The 18,735-nt window shown below is 37.0% G+C and overlaps 2 protein-coding genes and 1 pseudogene across 3 annotated transcripts; all 3 read right to left on the bottom strand.

The window, feature by feature from the left end:
* Window positions 1–2,236: 2,236 nt before the first annotated feature.
* Window positions 2,237–4,429, bottom strand: LOC143567275 (uncharacterized). Its single transcript, XM_077053740.1, has 5 exons — window positions 3,261–4,429; window positions 3,001–3,182; window positions 2,679–2,887; window positions 2,553–2,598; window positions 2,237–2,356 (listed from the first exon to the last, which is right to left on the bottom strand). The coding sequence occupies exons 2-5, from the start codon at window positions 3,070–3,072 to the stop codon at window positions 2,237–2,239; spliced, it is 447 nt and encodes a 148-aa protein (XP_076909855.1). The 5' UTR covers window positions 3,073–3,182; window positions 3,261–4,429.
* On the bottom strand, window positions 3,133–4,277 carry LOC143567274 (receptor-like protein kinase FERONIA). Its single transcript, XM_077053739.1, has 3 exons — window positions 4,079–4,277; window positions 3,261–3,989; window positions 3,133–3,206 (listed from the first exon to the last, which is right to left on the bottom strand). Exons 1-3 carry the CDS (start codon window positions 4,275–4,277, stop codon window positions 3,133–3,135), a joined length of 1,002 nt encoding a protein of 333 aa, XP_076909854.1.
* Window positions 4,430–5,094: 665 nt separating the features above from the next.
* Window positions 5,095–6,937, bottom strand: LOC143567273 (cytochrome P450 CYP749A22-like; annotated as a pseudogene). The gene is made up of 4 exons (XR_013141384.1): window positions 6,789–6,937; window positions 6,332–6,564; window positions 5,872–6,250; window positions 5,095–5,782 (listed from the first exon to the last, which is right to left on the bottom strand). The product of XR_013141384.1 is annotated as a cytochrome P450 CYP749A22-like (transcript).
* Window positions 6,938–18,735: the final 11,798 nt, after the last annotated feature.

The raw sequence follows: 18,735 nt of genomic DNA, 5'->3' as shown, positions 1-18,735 counted from the left end.
TAACGAAATCAATTGGGTTAAACGATTTAGAGATCTAGGGTTCTTAATCAGTTTGGGATTCATCACTGATTACGCATATATATGTATTTTAAGTATTTTAGCCCTGCTTGCGGTGCGCACATATGATGTATATATGTGTGAACCCTCGGGTGGGCAAAAGTGAAATTGCACTAATTTTGACGTTATTTTACTAATCTCGTGAAAATAACGTTAAAAGGGACGGACGGTTAATCAGGCATCATGTAGTGGCGTTGATAGCTGAAAGATAAGGGTACATGCACCGATCAGCCGGTGTCCTGATGATTGAGTGCTATGTGCCTTATGTCCAAGGCTTGATGCAAAACTACTATCGAGCCGGCGGTCTCACCGGAAGCAGCCTCTCTATCCCTATGGGGTAGAGGTAAGGCTGCCTACATCTTACCCTCCTCTGACCCAACCATAGCTTTACTAGTGGTGGGATATACTGAGTACGATGATGATGATGATGATTTTAAGTATTTATTAATTATAAGTAAACCTTAATACTTATCAAAACCCGAAACCATTATTTATGTTTTCTCGTCCTTGAAACGTCTTTGTAAATTTTCTTTTCAATTTTATACATAAAAATATATATTATATACATGTATCATTCTTTAAAATTTGTAACAATCGTATTAGTTATATTTAAAAAATTAGATTTTCGTTAAGTATTCCAAGATATAAATTGTATGATAAATATATATTTTTAAAATCATGTAATATATTACAAGATGTATTTATTTATGTATTCACTTATAATTGCTTATTTAAGTATTTTTTGATTAATTATATAATTATATTATATTCAATTCGTATTTATTTAGTTAAACTAATAATATTGAATTCGCAATAATAATAACCGTAAGAAATCAACCGTTCAATCATTAACGTCCTAATCCCAAGCATAACTCAAATCACTTCGACGCTTTAATTAATTATACGTGTTGTCTCATTATTAATTAATTCATATTAAAATTATTTAACTAGGAATCCTTAACGGTATATCCTGAAGGGCGTACTTTTCTCTCATCATCCTCGTTTGTATTTCGTTCATCCGATCAGGTGAGTAATCACTCCCTTTTTACTTATTTTTTTAAACCTTTTTGGGGGCATGTGCGTATATTATATATTTAACTATTATCTAGTATTCAAAACCGCAACTGTTAATCCTTGTGTGTATATCAGTTTATGCTTAACTTGCTATTTGCTTACTTGCTTTACTTGAATGTTGTTTGCTTACTTCGGCAACCGATGTCCATTTTTTTGGCATGGTTTAGTCCTTGCTTGCTAACCAATGTCCATTTATATGGATTGGTTGAGCCCTTTCTTTATGGTTGATTATTTGTGTATGTGCTATGGCTTAACTGTTTATTCTCACAGGAACAATTTGCATCTTTCTTTATGTATTATATAATATTACCATTGTGTCTTAAACTGGTGTTTTACTCACTCAACATGTGTTGTTGACAAATATTCTATTTTATACGCATATGCAGGTTATCGTAGAATTTAATGCAGGTTGGTGAAGACTTAGTGAAGAATTTAGTTAGAAGAATTTAACTTAAAACTAATTAATCAAGATCATTTGTGATATAAGTTGTATTGTTGTATGATTATGGATTTTGTACTTTATACTTGAATTATTTGAATCATTTAATCGAATTAAATAGATATTGTCACTTTTAAATATTGCATGATAGTACCTTGAGAGCTGTGGCAATCAGTTCGCGCCCTGGCATTTCCGCCGTAGGTTGGGGTATGACAGTGAAAACTGTCAAAATGAATATACTCGGTTATGCAACAATAAGTTTTGACAACTCATCAATCTACATAAGAGATTTTCAAACTTGATTTCCATCTATTTGAGTTGATTACACAAATGGTGCATGTGGTTTGGTTCAAGTCACACATTTGGGGTCTATGCTTTAAAAGTTACGAGTTTGTGGCTGTGGTTTTAATTTACAAGTATAATACGTTTGTGGTCTAACTAACTTATGGACTAACTTACGTTAAGTTTGTGTGAAATGACGATTTTACCCTTTATCTATTTACCACAAGGACCATCTGTGTAGTTAACTATGTATAGGGACGGCAAAACCGATGGAACCATGTGTATACTTAAATCAAACAATTTTAAAATAATACAAACTATTAGTAGCAGTTGGACTAATTAAGAAGCTCATCAAATAACATTTAGGAAACAGATTAGAACATTTTATACCATCATGGACCAGGATCCATCTGAAGTTATTGAAGCTTTAGTAAATATGCAATCAATATTGGTCAAAACCTGGACAACTTCTAATAGTACTTCTTGTCTGTTTATACCATTAATCTGCAAAAGATTGTTACAAAAAACAAGTTAGATGAAATTGCGACCCAAAATGCATCATGGCGTGTTTTAGGACCCCATTCAAACTGGAGAAACTGCTCAAATCAGTCATTGGTTTCAGTTTAGTTACTTGGTCAGTGAAACTGCTCAAATCCGGACCATAAATACCCCTGAGTTCATGGACGTAACGTACACATACCTGTATGACTGTAGCATTCTGGCAAGAGTTATTATCGATCACAACACTGACAAAGAAAAGTTGAAGATACTTAAGGATGGATAACGGAATCACCTTTCTTGAATAAAACGAGACGAATGTCTGTACCTGAGCGAGTTCATTCTTTTATAAAGTTTCTCATATTCATCATCCTTGTCATTAGGCAATATAACATTTGTTTCGGAAGATACAGGAATGGACACAGTAGTTTTCACCTGAGTACTTTGCAAGTCTATAGGTACTTCTAAACCGTTGTTTACGGAAGATGATTTCAACTCATTATGTCTCCTAATTGTTGTGGAATCTGAGCTAGGATCCTGTACAAAATCATTCAACTAGTTTTTTTATAAAAAAAATTGTTGTCATTGTAATTTGTATGCAAAACAAAGATGAGACATGAATAATATAATATTAATTAGGAAAGACATGCCTGTTTGTTGGTATCACTTTTACTTGACCCTGTCTCAACTGACTTTCTAATAAACATCATAGGGTGAATCATAAAAAACTTGACATTCAGGAAAATTGTCGAGAATATTAACGAAATTGAAAGCAAGATTAATTACCTGGACGCGTCGACATTTGAGCTTGCAGAAGTGCTCGAGTACGCCACTGATAAAACAACAACAACAAATCCTGCATTTTAGAGACAAAGTAATACCAGACAAATGTTTAAAGATTTAACCGTACCTTGGTTAAAATGTTTAAAGATTTCACTATCCACAGACGAAGACGATGAATACGTGGTGGCAAACTGTGATGCCAAAGCAATTTCCAACTTCCCCACCACTTCGGCCAGTGTAGGTCTCTTCTTCAGTTGATCTTGCAAGCATTTTAATGTAATATCCAGAAAAACATGTAAACCGACATCAGTCAAGCTCCCCCATAGACCGGGGTCAACGAGCCTGTGCGCAACGCCTTCTCTCATACATTGCTTTGCCCACAACACCAGCCTCTTTTCCCTCTCGGCCGCTTCAAAATCCAGTGACCGCCTCCCACATAACACTTCCAAAAACACTACACCGAACGCATACACATCAGTGTTGGTCGACAATTCGTGAGTCTTACAATAGTGAGGATCCATATACCCTCGCGTGCCTTTTATGCCAGCAATGAGTGGAATGATCCGCATACCAGGCAGCAGGTTGCCGCTACACTTTTTGCACAAACCAAAATCCGATATTTTAGGAGCCCAATCCGCATCCAATAAAATATTAGAGCTTTTCAAATCACGATGAATAATTATATGATTGATTCTAGTTCCTGTGTGCAGGTAATCCAATCCACGTCCAACGCTTATGCAAATCTTCAGCCGTTGCTCCCAGCTCAATAAAACAGATTTCTCATTCTTTTTGTAAATGTGATCAGCTAGTGTTCCATTGGGCATGTACTCGTAAACTAGCAACATTTCATTGGCGTCTGATCAACACAATAACCGATAAGAGAAATGAGATGAGCGTACTGGCACCGTGACTGTAACGTTACCTCGGTCCAAAACTCGTCTAAACCTTGCTTCGAGTCTGAACTCCTTCGTTTCACGGCAACAATGGTTTTGTTTCCAGGTGTGAGAACAATTGTGCCTTTGTACACGTTTCCGAAGGAACCTTTTCCAATGATTAGGTCCCGGGAGAAGTTGTCTGTGGCGGATATGATCTCGGAAAGTGAAAATTCACGGCACAGAGTCTCCGGTAACGACGGTGGAAGCATTTTGAATAATTAACATATACAATGTGAAATATTTTGAGTCGAAATAAATAAATGATTCAACTGCAAAACACCATATGCCTATACATTCTACATCAAAACAATGAAGAATCACATACCTGGAAGTTTAATATTTTAGTTAGTTAATTTAATGAGAGAAGCTACTGGATCTTATTTAAAATTTTAAACATCCTTCTACGAAACAGCAATCAAATTTCTTTTCAACTAATATCTTTTTAAGAAATATTTGAAAACCAAATAAACTAAAGAATAATTACAAGAAGTCAACCTTTTATATATATTTTTAATTTTCTAATTTTATGATTACAGCTATACCTTTGTATTAAAATAACACCTACTCCCACCCACGTCAACCTACCCCCTTTTTTTTGGAACGACAGGTATTCGGGCTCAGTGACATGCCTCTACATAAGCCAGGTATATATCCATATACCTCTCCTAAAGCTGAGTTTACGCAGATGTGATGCTCTGTCTGGCGGACTCCTGATCAGGCAGATGTCAACCTCGGTTGCCTTTCCTGAATAAGGCGGATGGTTGGTAATTTTGAATCTTTTACTAAAAAAGAGTTTAGAACATATGTATATTTTCTCAATATATATAACTATTTTTGAAATGTTTAGAATACATGTAAGAATACGCATGATGTTGAATGTTGGACAATGAATGTCTAAATCCTATGAATAATTGACTTTCATGTGACTCACTGGTATAATCAATTAGGGCTATCACTTTTAACTGACGCCTGAAGCCTAACTCGTGAAAACCTGAACATGAACTAACCCGAACCCCAGAAAAGAGTAACCCGACTACCCAAACCAAAAACTTAGTCACTTTGGGAATCTCCTGCCCGATTTCTTTACTAATTTGATGAATAATCTTGGATCGGCATTTAGGCATCTCTTCCATATATTTCTCATTACTTATATCTTATTGTTGTATCTTGTAATTTTATATAGTGAAAGGAACAAGTGAACAACATTGGGTATCAAGTTTTCACTAAATTTGTTAAATTCAAACAATTCATAATTAGGTGCACACTAGCCACAAGAAGCGGAGCTTTAGAGAGCTTGAAGCATTATCTGAACACCAAACTTTGGTTCAAGCGCGATATGCTGAATTGGTGCATGGACATAGTTTGGGGAGAGGGTGAATCTATAGCGTTGTAATATCATCGAGAGGGTTATTTTAGCTTCATTTATCGCGAAATTGGAGCCTACACAGATTCGTGGTCCATAACCAAAAGGGATGAATGCTGCTGGATTGTTGTTAACTGCATTGGCAATCCCTTCCGAGAATCTTTCTGGTTTGAAGAGATGAACATCCTCTCCCCATATTCTTGGGTCATGATGAAGCGCTATTATTGGTATTTGTAAATTTATGTTTGGCGGAAGTACCAGATTTCCAACTCTCGTTTCCTTCGGTACTCTTCGGATAGTGTAAACCGCAGGAGGGTATAGTCGTAATGTCTCATTGATTATCATGCCCGTCTGTATGAATAGGGAAAAAAGATACAAAATTATGAAATAAAAATAGAAAAAAGGAACTAGAAATTGAGAGTTTGATAAATAATCTTTACTTTCTTGAGTCTTGTTATTCCTTCCGCGAATGGATTTCGATTACCAAATACTTCTTGAACCTCCTGTCGTGCTTTCTTTTGCCATTCGGTGTGGAGTGCTAGGAGAAAAGTCACCCACAAAAGCAAAACAGAGATCGTTGAATGGCCGGCGCTGTAAAAGTTTTTGCAGTCATCAATAATATCTTGTATGGAGAGCTTGTAAGTGTCATCATTGTCATGATGTGCCTTCAAAAGCAATCCGAGGTAATCCATCGTGGAGTCGTCTTGATTTCCTGAAATTATGGTCTTTTCTTTGTTTCTTATCATCCGTCTAATGTGATAATCAATGCCAGCTTGCAGTTTATCAGATTCTGCATCATCTTTATCTTTCAATATCATCCTGTGAAGTTTAAACATATATTATCATTTTACTAAGTTGTATCATCCTAGTTCCTACTAAAGGTAGATTAATTAACTTTACCCTAAGCCGGGAAGCCTAATTTTGTACGCCGTTTTGGAAACTAACTGGCGTAATGCCCAAAGCTTTTGGAAAAGTTGCTTCCCCTCTTCATAATCACTGCCAAAAGCGGTTATTGAAATTACTTCTGATGCCAATATTTTGAACTCCTTATGGACTTCTATCTCTTTCGTTCCAGCATCTTTCCACCTTTCCAACATCATACTGGCACTTTCAACCATCGCCGGAAGCATGTTCTACAGTCAGATAAACAAGAAAAACATGTTCTGAAGAAACCTTAATAGTTATTTCCAACGTATGTTTCGTTCCATAAAAAATTGAGTACACATAAGTTGGAATACTGTTTGTCCTAGAATGTTACTACCACATCATCAATCACTCTCTACTCAAGAATGAATGAGTTGACTCAGCAATAACTCAACTATTAAATCCTTAATAGTTGTGGTTTGTATAAACTTACTTTCAACCTTTGCCCATGAAAAGCATGAGTTGCTATTTTTCGTTGTTTTTGCCATTTAGCACCTTGAGACAAAATTACACCATCTCCAAGTATCTTCTTGAAAACAGGCCCGACGTCTGGTTTCCCATGGAAATATCTCGAACACTCATTATCTCTTTGAGAAGCTCTGGTTCTGCCACCACTAATTCAGCATAAGGATCTCGCCAGTATAGAATATTTTTCCCTACATCAAAACACACATTTAAAACACATTTGAAGCGTATTCGCAAGCATACATACATTGAACGAACTGTGGATATGTAAGTGTTGAATAAACTATGGATAATATATACCAACCATATATATGGAACCATGAATCAATGTGAGGTAGAATTCGCGGGAATAAGTTATAGTGTGAGATGTCCATTGGCGAGAACGTGGATTTCTTTATCATGTTGGAGATTTCGTTAAAGTTTCTAAAGAGGAAACGGTAAGGAGGCCCCCTTATTCCTTATGAGCTCATAGCATACTTGACACGCATTGGAACCCACCATTGTTATGTTAAAGTCAAAATTGGTGTTAGTCAACTCAGTCAATAATAGTTGAAGGGTCAAAAGTGTAGGGACTACTTGTGCCTAATCTCTTTAGAAGTTTATTACTAACGGTTTCTTGTTGATTTGGGGGTTAGGGCTCAGATATATACCCTAATTAGAATAGGTTAGATTACTTTTCTGTTTTACAATTCCTTTCATTTCTGTTTTGTTCTTGTAATCGCCATTGATAATAAAGCATTCGATTACATTAATTTCATCGTTTATTTGGTGTTTTAATAACAATTGGTATTAGAGCCATTGGCTCTTGATTGTTCGAAGAATTCAACGGTGGTTTCCGCAATTGGTGAATGGTATGGTGTCTACGAAGTTCGAGTTAGAGAAGTTTAATGGAGGAATGATTTCAGTCTCTGGAGAGTCAAAATGAGGGCTCTGTTGGTTCATCAGGGTGTCTCTGACGTCTTGTTGGGAGAACCAAATATGTCAGAGGCTCTGAATGATAAAGAAAAGAAAGATATACTTGAAAAGTCCCATAGTGCCATCATTCTCAGCCTAGGAGATCGAATTCTAAGGGAAGTGTCTAAAGAGATAACTGCAGCCGGAGTCTGGGCAAGCTTGAGTCACTCTATATGACTAAGTCTTTGGCAAATAGGCTGTATTTGAAGAAGATATTGTATACATTTCATATGACCTCTGGGAAGACACTTGAAGATCATACGGATGAGTTCAATAAACTCATCTTGGATTTAGAGAACATTGAGGTGGAATTAGAAGATGAAATCAGGCCATAATTTTCTTGACATCCCTTCCTTCATTTTATGAACATTTTGTCGATACATTGATGTATGGTAGAGAAACTCTGTCCATGGAGGAAGTTTTGGCTGCATTAAACTCGAAAGAGTTGAAGAAGAGAACAGATCATAAGGAAGATGGTGGAGATGGGTTATTTGTAAGAGGGAGACCTGATCAAAGGGGTTCTGATCAAAAGGGGAACCAGTTTAAGAATCAAGTTAGATCTAAGTCAAGAACCAAGAAGAGGTGTTTCTTTTGTAATTCAGAAAAACACTTCAAAAGGGACTGCCCAGAGTTCAAGAAAAAGAAGGGTGAAGGTAATTCATCTAAGGGGCAAAATAGTCATATTTCACAAGAAGATGGTTCGGATGGCTATGATGGTGCTGACGTGTATTGTGTAAATAATCTTGAAGGCAATATGCAATGGGTATTGGACTCAGGATGTTCATTTCATATGACACCTGTGAGAGAATTCTTTAAAGAAATTAGGCATGAAGATCTTGGTTCTGTCAAACTTGGTGATGACAGACCTTGTCAAATTCTTGGTATGGGAACTATTACTCTTCAAATGATGAATGGAATGGAGGTTGATCTCAAGAGTGTGAGGTATATTCCTAATTTGAAGAGAAGTCTTTTATCTTTAGGTACTTTGAAAAGGAAGGGTATCATGTTAGTTTAAGAGATGGAAAGGCTAGAGTAGTAAAGGGGTCTATGGTTGTGTTAACAGGATCTAGAAAGGATAACAACATCTATCTATTAGATGGTAAGGTCAAAGAGGCTGATTCTGTGAATTTTGCATCTAATAATGTTAAAAATGATGCATTACTTTGGCATAAAAGACTAGGTCATATTAGTATACAAGGACTTGTTGAGTTAAACAAACAACAAGTTCTTGGAAAACTAAGAAGTTGTGACATCAGTTTTTGTGAAAGTTGTGTGTTAGGAAAACATAAAAGGGTTAGTTTTAGCAGGAGTAAACATCCTACAAAGGGAATCTTAGACTATGTTCACTCTGATCTTTGGGGGCTTGCAAAACATGACTCATTGGGTGGTGCAAGATACTATCTATCAATCATAGATGACTACTCTAGAAGGGTTTGGGTTTACATACTTAAGAACAAGAATGATGCCTTAGAGAAGTTTAAAGAATGGAAAACATTGGTAGAGACAAACATAGAGGAAGGTTAAGAAACTTAGAACATATAATGGTTTAGAGTTTTGTAATAAGGAGTTTGACTAGTTGTGTAAGTCAAGTGGGGTAGCTAGGCATTTAACAGTGCCGGGAACTCCTCAGCAAAATGGTTTGGCTGAGAGAATGAATAGAACTATTGGTGAAAAAATGAGATGTATGCTAGTAAGTTCTGGTTTGCCAAAAAGTTTTTGGGCTGAGGCAGTGACTACTGCAGCCTATTTAATCAATAGGTCACCATCAGCAGCCTTGGACATGATGACACCTATGGAAGCTTGGTCTGGTCAAAAGCAAGAGTATAATAATCTTAGAGTTTTTGGGTCACTAGCTTATGCACATATAAGCCAAGGGAAACTAGAGCCTAGATCACTAAAGTGTATATTTTTAGGTTATCCAGAAGGTGTGAAAGGGTATAGGTTGTGGAAACTGGAAGGAAATGGTAAAAGGATTATAGTAAGTAGGGATGTCAAGTTTAATGAAGATATGGTTTATAAAGATGTGATGTATAGGGATGAAAGTACATCTAAGGGTATTTCTGTCAATCAATGAGGTGTTCAGATTGAGGTGGAGGAAACCTTAAAGAATACCGATGAAAATCAGACAAGGGGTAGTTCTGGTATTGTTGAAAATAGTCCTAGTTTAGCCAGAAATAGGACTAGAAGAACTATTATACCTCCCCTGAGATTTAGAGATACTGAAGACATATCTGCAGTAGCTTTTATGGCTGCTGAGCATGAAAGTATTTTTGAGCCATTGTCATACAATGAGGCTATCAGTTCAAGGGACAAAGATAAATGGTATGCTGCCATGAATGAAGAGATGGATTCATTATATAAGAATGGTACATAGGAACTGGTGGATAAGCCTAAAGATCAAAAGTTGGTGTCTTGCAAATGGATATACAAAGTAAAAGAAGGATTGAATCCTGGAGAAGAACCAAGGTATAAGGCAAGACTTGTGGCCAAGGGGTTTACACAGAGGGCTGGTGTGGACTACAATGAGATTTTCTCACCCGTAGTAAAGCATTCTTCAATAAGGGTACTTTTGTCTTTAACTGCTTCTTTAGATTTGGAACTGGAACAGTTAGATGTCAAAACAGCTTTTCTTCATGGAAGTTTGGAAGAAAGGATTTTTATGAAGCAACCAAAAGGGTATGAGGTGGTGGGTAATGAGGAAAAGGCTTGTTTATTGAAGAGATCTCTGTATGGACTTAAGCAGTCCCCAAGACAGTGGTACAAGAGATTTGATGAATGTATGATAAGTAATGGGTTCAAAAGAAGTGCTTATGATAGTTGTGTATATCATAGGGAATAGTGCAAGGGTAATTTTGTCTATTTGCTCTTGTATGTAGATGACATGTTGGTGGCTTGTAAAGATAAGAAAGAGATTAAAGCTACTAAAGAAATTCTGATGAAGGAATTTGATATGAAAGAATTAGGGGATGCAAAGAAGATTTTGGGCATGGAGATTCAAAGGAATAGAAGTTTGAAAGTATTAAAACTGTCAGAAAGTTCTTATGTGCAGAAAGTTCTGGTTAACTATGGGATGTCAGATGATAATGTGAAAATTGTAACAACTCCCATTGCTGCACATTTCAAACTTTCAGCTAATGATTCTCCAAAAGATGAAATGGAAATAACTGATATGGAAAAGATACCATATGGAAATGCTGTTGGTAGTTTAATGTATCTTATGGTGCGTACCAGGCCGGATATAGGCTATGCAGTTAGTTTGGTGAGTAGATACATGGCCAATCCAGGAAGAAGACACTGGGATGCAGTAAAATGGATTCTTAGGTATCTTAAAGGCACTAAAGATCTTGGTATTGTGTTTAAACAAAGATCTGAAGACAGGGGCAATTTGGTAATTGGCTACGTTGATTCAGATTTTGCTAAGGATTTGAATAGAGGAAGATCTATATCTGGTTATGCATTTCAAGTGTTTGGCAATATTGTTAGCTGGAAAGCTCAGTTGCAGAAAGTTGTTGCTACATCAACTACTGAGTCAGAATATATTTCTTTAACAAAAGGGGTTAAAGAAGCTATTTGGTTAAAGGGGTTTGTATCAGATTTGGGTGTTAATTTGGATGATACAATGGTGTTTTGTGACAATCAGGGGGTGTTCAGTTGTCAAAGAATAGTATCTTCCATGAGAGGTCAAAACACATAAATGTCAAGTTGCACTTTATTAGAGAAGTGGTCAATAATAAGGAGGTTAAAGTGTTGCAGCTCAAAACTGATGATAATCCTGCAGATATGTTTACCAAAACTCTTTCAGGGCCTAAATTGGAGTTTTGTGTTAATAAGTTGGGGCTTGGTTAAAGTCAATTATGACTTTAGGTGGAGAATTGTTATGATAAAGTCAAAATTGGTTTTAGTCAACTCAGTCAATAATAGTTGAACGGTCAAAAGTGTCAAGTTCACAAAAGTGTAGGGACTACTTGTGCCTAATCTCTTTAGAAGTTTGTTACTAACGGTTTTTTGTTGATTTGGGGGTTAGGGCTCAGATATATACCCTAATTAGAATAGGTTAGATTACTTTTCTGTTTTACAATTCCTTTCATTTCTGTTTCGTTCTTGTAATCGCCATTGATAATAAAGCATTCGATTACATCAATTTCATCGTTTTTTGGTGTTTTAATAACAACCATAATCTGTGAAAGAACTTGAACAGTGCTAGGAAGACTATACAACATAGTAGTCCTACCATAACTCTCAAGAAACTCATCATATTGATCGATAATAGAAGGTGAGTAGTGAAGCGTGGAAATTTATGTGCATATGTGATATGACGAATTTTATAAGGATATTAAGCTTTAATGACCGGTAATTGAAAGAGACTTCTCAAACCGGCCTTTTTGCTTAAATTAATTAAGCTCTCTTTTGTCAAACATTTGGTGTTCCATCTTGTTTAGAAATAACTTAGGCATTAATAATTATAGTATTGTATAATCTTTTTTTTTTTCTAAATGATTATAATAATTATAAATATAGATGTATTATCCAAGCTATGATATTCTAAAAATAAATAATAAATCGTTAAAATAAGCAGGCCGTTTAACCGACACTTCATTTTTCCTAGTTTGTCTCTCAGTCATTTTCTCTTGTTTAACCCGTCCACTACTCCACCTATTTATTGTACTTCTAACTTTAGTGATTACCCATAAGGGAAGGGGTGGTGGATGTGGTGGCATCATTCATTACACACCCCACTCAATCAAATGATGTCACATTACCAATCTCAAATCCATCACATATGATGGTTTTTTACTAAGGGTGGTGGTGTGGTGTGATGGTGTGTGATGGAATTTTTTTGTTTTTTTTTTGTTTTTGTCCGATGTCTCATGTTTATCGTGTTTACCTTTAGTCTTAACACTCACACACATATACATATATACACCCACATATATATATATATATACATATACATACACTCACCATCACCACCTTCTACCAATTCCCCCAAATTCTCACAAACCCTAATCTCACCACCACCACCACCACCAATGGCCGGATCCGAATCCGAGATCCAACCCGCCAATTCATCCTCCGGTGACGAAGCCGAACACTCATTCGACGGATCCGAATCCGACCCACCACCTCCACCACCACCACCACCACCACCACCTTCCGATCAACCCGACCCGACTCCCACCAAACCCAGATCCAAAACCCCAATTCAATCCACCAACAAACGCCCCACACCCACCTCCGACATCGATTCCTTTGATCCATCACTTCCGGTGACCCACTCCTTCTTCCGTGTTATTTTTCCGGTGACCCATCACTTCCGGCGATCCATCATTCCCCGCGACGGCTCCCCCAACGGTCATAACCACCCCCTCCCAACGGATAGATTTCTTGGTTTCCACCCCATCTCACGCGTGATGGCCATCACGCAAACCTCCTCGATTTCGCGTGACAAGGTAGCGGCGACGGTGTGGAAAAACTCACCACGCGTGATGGGAGCTCCATCACGCACCGCGACCCACCTCCGACATCGATTCCTTTGATCCATCACTTCCGGTGACCCACTCCTTCTTCCGTGTTATTTTTCCGGTGACCCATCACTTCCGGCGATCCATCATTCCCCGCGACGGCTCCCCCCAACGGTCATAACCACCCCCTCCCAACGGATAGATTTCTTGGTTTCCACCCCATCTCACGCGTGATGGCCATCACGCAAACCTCCTCGATTTCGCGTGACAAGGTAGCGGCGACGGTGTGGAAAAACTCACCACGCGTGATGGGAGCTCCATCACGCACCGCCCCGCCCCCCCCCCCCCCCCCCCTAATGCATTAATAAGTATAAACAAGTTAAAATTATTAGTATCGGTTATATTTTTTAACAATTAACAAAACTTTCACTAACCATCAAAATGTTATGGCAAGATAGTAATTAATTATTAATCGTGAAAAACAAAAAAAGGGTATTAATTAAAACGAGAATCAAGCCAAAAGCATTATTATATGCAAATATGTTAACTAGAAATAAAAACATTCAAGTTGGGAAATGTTAGTTTAATTTGAACTTAAAGTTTAGTATTGATATTTATAGTTCAATTTTAATATTAAATTGCTCCTAGTCTACGTTGTTAACTAAAAAAGATACTCCACAAACGATAATTAATTAAGTCAGCCAAAAGAATGATGGTTAGGCTAAACTTCACAGTCAATCAATAAGGCTTGTTGCTGTGGGTGGAATTGGAGGACGACAAGTCCATGTGGCACGACTTTAACGTACTGAACACCATGCCGAGACGTTAAAGTCCAGGTGGCAAGTGGTGTGGCGGTATTATGGTGCTGAGTGTGAATGGTTGAAATGGTGGGGGTACAACGGTCAAAAGTTGAAAATTTGCGTTGTTGGATGTAACATCCCGAAATTTCAAGATAATATTAATTATATTACTTAATAATAGAGGGAAAGTTTACTCGGGTTATCAGGAAATAAATAAACGAATAGGAGTTGGTATGGGTCGGGCTAGTGTCGGGTAATGGACGTTGGTTATGGATTTGGATTAATAGAGATGGGTTAAATAAGAATGGGCCTTAGGTCCATGGGATTTCAGGGATATAAATATCCCATAAACCCCAAAATATCTTTCATATTTCACCAAACTCCCTAACACACACATACCAACTAACTTTGCCGGAACCGGCTGAGCCAAGGGAAGAATCGGGCAGGTCCGAGAGAGAGCGATTAGTTGTGTTAACAAGTTAAACGAGATCCAAACAAGCTCAAAAAGGTATGATTCTTGATCTTTGAGGTTTAAAGATCCAAGCTTTTTAGTGTATAAGCGACCAAAAATGGCCGGGAAGCGTAGTGGGTGATATTGAACCATAGCAAGGGTGTTAAAATCGCTCAAAATGATGAAAGAAACCAAACAGCGGCCGTCTGGGCAACTTCGCCTTCATCTGGGAAACTTCGCCTTCAACGCGATGAACTTCGCCTGCAAGCTAAGTTCGCCTGATGAACTTCGCCTGCAAGCTAAGTTCGCCTGATGGCAACTTCGCTGTAAAGTTAAGATCGCCTAAGGTACAACTTCGCCTGAAGCCAAGTTCGCCTGATGGCAACTTCGCTGTAAAGCTAAGTTCGCCTAAGGTTAACTTCGCTGTAAAGCTAAGTTCGCCTAAGGTTAACTTCGCCTAGAGCTAAGTTCGCCCGAGGGTTAACTTCGCCTAAAGCCAAGTTTGATTAGAAAATAAATTATAAAGCGATAAGTTAAAGTAAGCATACTAGGCCACCAGATTAGATCAGACGAGTATTGATACGTGTAACTTGTACAGTCAGCCGAGCTCAGTTAGAGAAGGGATTTACAGCTATCAGAAAAAGAAGCAGAATTCAGGTGAGTTTCTAGCCCCATTTATGTGTTACGTTTTCGGGGCTGTGTGCATACTCAATATGTTTGTTAATACACTTATCCTAAGAGATAAGTGTATGCCTTATATGGATAATGTGAAATATATGAATGATTGCTTGACGGTACGTGAACGATCTTCGGATATTGCACGTATCGTCAAGGGAAGTGACTAGCTCCTTACATGGATATTAAATAATAAAGTATAGTGTTCCTTTTATGGAAGGTATAGTGTTCCTTTTATGGAAGGTATAGTGTTCCTTTTATGGATAGTATAGTGTTCCTCCTATGGAAATTATATATGGTAGGGTAATGGTAATGGTTCTTTTAATAAATATTACGTGACGATCCTCCTATGGATATTTATACAAGGTTAAGGTAGTAATATGTGTCTTCGGATACGGGAAGTAATATATGGGAATAAATTGTATGATACCTGATTAACTAGAACTCACTCAGCGTAGCTGACTTTTAGTATGCACGCAGGTGAGCCGATTACAGAGCTAGCAAGAGGATGACGCATGGCATGGATTGAACGGCTGGCATCTGAAGAAAGAAGTAAAGATGTTTTGAATATAAAGTTTTGTGTTATGGTATCAAAGAAAAGATTTAATGTTTTGTAACAAATGATTGATGTTTTATATTCCGCGAAAAGTTTTAATAAACTCTGATTTGAAGGACTGTGTTTATGAGTAAATCCGACACTAAAGTAGGGCTACCGGGTTCGGGGCCTTACATTGGATGCTTGGAAAGAATGCACATATTTGCCAAAGTGGGTGGCTGAACCTATGTCATGCTTCCTTTGCACCACCATATCAAGGGGCACTTCCCCTTGAAACTTAAGGTTTGCGAGTGTATGAAATAAAAATCGTCAATAACGAATGTGCACGCCACAACTGCTATGATCACTTCAATATATATAGTCTTATCTCACTTGATATCATTTAACTTCTTGTTATACTAAAATGATAATGGTGACACTAAAATCGCTGACAATTTTTTTATTTTTATGTAGGCCAGGGCGGTTGTGTAGTAATGCAATTTTATTGTTTTTTATATAAATTTATTGGAACTTACACATCTTATGAGCTTTGATTAATTCAATGATATCGGTGTTTGTGAATGTATTAATCTAATGCAATTGTGCAAACATATATTTTTGGATCATTAACAAACATTTGATCATGAATTAAAATTTTAGTTATGAACGACAATGCGCAAGGGAACGGAATTGATAATCTTAGCTAATTATTTTTATTTTGTAAACGTGAAGCATTCAAATATGTGATCAACGTCTATTTAAACATTATACATGCATTTTTTTTTATTTTTGTACTAACCTTTGTATGCATGTCTTCTCTAGAGCCGAGAGTTTCACTCGGAACAACCTTAATTTGAAATAGAGGCAGGTATGGTTTCATGGTTTGACTGCATTTCACCCTTCCAAGATCCTACCAATAACATGATTATGAGTGAAATTTTATTGAGTATCCTGATGCAATTGCTTTGATCACTCAGCAATCTCAAGTCCCGTGAACTTGCCTAGGTTAACGATAATTATGAGTGAAATATTATTGAGAATGTTCGGTGGCATATTACCTGCATTCACTCATTCAATGTATCATACACATGGAAATGGCGTATGTTACGTAGTCTATAGGTCTTTTCCCCAAAATTTTGTTTTAAGCAATTTCAGGTAGATTGACAAACTGTTCTTATATCCACTAGCATCATCAAACCCACAAGTTATAAACACATATTTGTTTAATCTATACTTAATGCATTCTTGCATCTTCTTATCAATTTGACCCATCTGAAAAAGTCTATGTTTCTTAAAAGATTTTTTTCACAAATACACCTTTGTCAACATGTAACTAACACACAATCTCAAGCATTCAAAACCTGTTTATCATTTCAAGTTTTCAACACATAAGTTTCTATCAATTTTGTTCGGATTGGGATAGTTAAATCCTAACTATTCTCATAGTCAAGTTTTTTCAAATCTATAAAAATGGTAATTACCAATTCACTACATAAACACAAGCAAGTGCATCTATCGTATATACATTATACTATTGGTAAGAACCAACAATATCGTCCTCTAGGCACAAGGTTTGGCAGCTCCGAAATAATAAAAGAAAAGTAAATAAACAAAACAACAATGTTATAACAAGTAATCATAGATAGAGATGATATTATTGATATCATCTAGGCCCACAAGCCACAATCCCCTTGACATGATGAATGACTGCTGGTTATGTTGGTAGTGAGACTAGCTATGCCCTCTCTAGAGTGAAACACAGGTGAGATGATAAATGAAACTTCCTAGACATTATATATGAAGGGTTACCCAAAATATCAACTACAATAAAGACCATGACCTTTTAGTTAAAGTCTCAAAAGAGAACCTAAACAATGCTATAGACTCACCAAGACTTATAAAACCTTTGATAAACACTTCAGAAATACTTTTTGCCTTATGACTTAGAACCTCATACGTGTGTTAGTTATAACGAGTCACTCGCTACAGAAATCTTTGCATTTGCATACATAGGAAATCTTTGCTTTTGGCACACTTAATTAATCGATTAGACTTACAATATTATTCTATATTTCGGATTTTATTCTTTTGATCATTACAATTTCAAGACTCTGTTCACTTAATACATACATGAAAAAACAGAAAAAAAAATGTTATATCATAATTAAAACTTAAAATAGTTTGAACTCATATAATGGTAAAAGTAGAAATCTTTACACATGGTATTATCTCTCTTCCAAAAAACAGAAGCTTCTGACGTAAGGTTTGCATACTTGGCTTTAAACTTCAACTCTTCCATGTTAAACTTTGAGCGGGTGAATCAAGAACACGAACACGAGGATTTGATCAACACACGATCGACTCTTTTATTAAGAAAACGACAAACGAGAAAAACTTAATAATTTATCTAACACATTAAACCTAGGATATATATAAACCCACGATACTAATCCTATACTAACTCAAATACACAATTTGAATCCAAAACAATAGGAGTTATCAATCTGATTTGGTGTTGGACACTTTTAACACTCCCTCTCAACACCAAACTTCTTCTAACCATGACACACATGAAGAACGTACCTCGACTCGAAACAACCCGCGACTCAACACAACCGGTCACGTCTTTCGACATCGGCTCAAATGTTGAATTCCAACACTCCCTCTAGATTCATACTGGTTCCTTTAAGGTCTTTCACAGCCCTGTAACCCTCGTCTCTTTGAACTTGATTCTTGGACTCATCACACGTCTTCACACAAAGTTGCATCTTGGTTCGTTGGTCCTTAATCTACACAAGATCCAGGACACCATTCAACTCACCTCCTCTAAACACATTTGTTGCATGCCTTACTCCAGTGATCTCCTACGAACCCACTGTTAGTACAAACCGAAACCAAAAACATCGAGCCCGCTATCTTTTATTTTGACATCCCCAAAACCATAACTTCGTGGCCATTTTTATCCACCGGTTCCAGCTCTGAAATTTATACCTCGTTGTTGTCTAACATCCTGAACCACTGCTAACCAAACCCCGAAC

Source organism: Bidens hawaiensis, unplaced genomic scaffold (assembly GCF_021521415.1).
Source record: "Bidens hawaiensis isolate Kalapana, Puna unplaced genomic scaffold, B.hawaiensis_p1.1 tig00023286_1, whole genome shotgun sequence".
Taxonomy (NCBI): Eukaryota; Viridiplantae; Streptophyta; class Magnoliopsida; order Asterales; family Asteraceae; genus Bidens; species Bidens hawaiensis.
This window is presented reverse-complemented; position numbering and strand designations above follow the sequence as displayed.